The sequence below is a fragment of the Engraulis encrasicolus genome, unplaced genomic scaffold (assembly GCF_034702125.1).
Source record: "Engraulis encrasicolus isolate BLACKSEA-1 unplaced genomic scaffold, IST_EnEncr_1.0 scaffold_67_np1212, whole genome shotgun sequence".
Taxonomy (NCBI): Eukaryota; Metazoa; Chordata; class Actinopteri; order Clupeiformes; family Engraulidae; genus Engraulis; species Engraulis encrasicolus.
The window spans coordinates 307,501-309,515 of record NW_026946005.1 but is presented as its reverse complement, the minus strand read 5'-3'; the positions used below and the strand labels follow the sequence as shown (position 1 = coordinate 309,515).

At 49.1% G+C, this 2,015-nt stretch overlaps 1 protein-coding gene across 1 annotated transcript in view; it reads left to right on the top strand.

Annotated features, from left to right (window-relative positions):
• The first annotated feature begins 561 nt into the window (after positions 1–561).
• adamts18 (ADAM metallopeptidase with thrombospondin type 1 motif, 18) overlaps positions 562–2,015 on the top strand; it is a 124,451-nt gene continuing 122,997 nt past the window's right edge. Inside the window, exon 1 of the mRNA XM_063193934.1 lies at positions 562–873. Within this exon, the coding sequence (XP_063050004.1) occupies positions 562–873 (312 nt within the window). The remainder of the gene's footprint in view (positions 874–2,015) is intronic.

Below are 2,015 nucleotides of genomic sequence, written 5' to 3'. Positions count from 1 at the left end.
GTGCATCTCCACACAAACTGGTGGCAGTGGGAGGGGGGGGGATGTTTCTATGGCGGCTATGATGGCAGTGGGGCGTGCTGCAGTGGATTGTAGAGGGTTTGTGTCCTGAACACACAGACTGTGGTGCTCTGTAGGGTTTGTGACCTGAACACACAGACTGTGGTGGATGGTAGAGGGTTTGTGTCCTGAACACAGACTGTGGTGCTCTGTAGGGTTTATGTCCTGAACACAGACTGTGGTGCTCTGTAGGGTTTATGTCCTGAACACAGACTGTGGTGGTCTGTGGGGCTTATGTGTCGGACACAGGCTGTGGTAATTAGGGGTGTAAATCGCAGCCTCCATGACGATGCAATTCAATATCGATATCTGATTATTCGATGCGATGCAATTCGATTATTTTCGATACTTAAGAATGCCCCACAATACGACGCGATTCGATTTTAATCGTCAGATTATATCGCGATACATCGATACATTTTGATTATTATTTACACCGCTAGCGGTAATGCTGGCGGCAATGCATTTCTACACAGACGGTGGTGGTGGAGGGTTGTGGCGGCCATGCATTTCTACACAGACGGTGGTGGTGGTGGAGGGTTGTGGCGGCCATGCGTTTCTACACAGACGGTGGTGGTGGAGGGTTGTGGCGGCCATGCGTTTCTACACAGACGGTGGTGGTGGAGGGTTGTGGCGGCCATGCGTTTCTACACAGACGGTGGTGGTGGAGGGTTGTGGCGGCCATGCGTTTCTACACAGACGGTGGTGGTAGAGGGTTGTGGCGGCCATGCGTTTCTACACAGACGGTGGTGGTGGAGGGTTGTGGCGGCCATGCGTTTCTACACAGACGGTGGTGGTGGAGGGTTGTGCTTTTCGGTGGGGATTGCCGCCTTTGTATTCTTGCCCATGGAGTTCCTGAACAGTCTTACCCACAAAACTGCCCCTTTTAAGCCTTCCAGCCAGCCCAGAGCCCATGCGATAAGAGCAATAGTGGCACCAGTGCCCATCCAAAAGCAGCGATAATCGGCGCTGGTATCGATGCGAGGTGACTCATACTCGTACGGAGGCTCTGGTATCTTGAGGAGGTGATATAGGGAGCCATGTGGTGTGGTTGTCAGCTGCATTTCCTCGACCACCCTAGTCATTACTACTGCCAAGTCTGGAGTCACAACAGGGACAGATTATGACTGCATGATGGGTCCCTGGGTCCAGAGAACAAGACAGCACCCACCCCTTTTTATGTGTAATATGTGTGTTACGTCTTGTGGGCAATGTCTTTATTTATGTATGTGTGTATGCTACTTGACACCTTAATTTCCCACTGGGATCAATAAACGATACTCTACTCTACACTACTCTCCTCTGATAGCCAGTGTTCAACTCTGATAGGCTATGTCATGCTACAACTCTGAAATGTCATGTTTCAAAACATACATTGCAGGGTAGTTAAAGGCTGCTTGATATCCAGTGTTTGTCTCTGGCAGCCAGGGCTTGAGAGTCTGAAGAAGACTGTTGAGGTCGAAACGTTATCCTGCCATGAAAAAACAAACCACAACAAAAAGGATTCTAAGTGTGCGGACTCCTCACTCTGAAAACTACAGTTGACACTGGCACCTGCCAACTGGCCAAATGCCGGTAAAATTGGCTGTGGCTGGTAACAATTTCAGGGTCACTAGCCAATTTGGCAGGTAGCTTATTCTATGGTATGACATATCAGAATAGCGTGTATTCTGCACTTTGCCTCTTGTGTATGAATTGTTTGTATTTAAGTTACTCTTTCAGTTTCTATTTGTTTGTTTTATTTCCATGTAGAAACCCACGCACTCATCTTCTTGCTTTGTTCACCTCATCTTCTGAGGTTAGATGTACAGCGTTAAGGGCCGTACACACACGTCGCTGCTAGTTACTCGCTCAGCGGATGAAGTCAATAGAATGTCTACGTGTTCCAGCGAGTCTCGCTGGCGAGTAGGCGAGGAGAGTACAAGCGATGCGATGTGGGCGGGTTCCGAGATAAACTT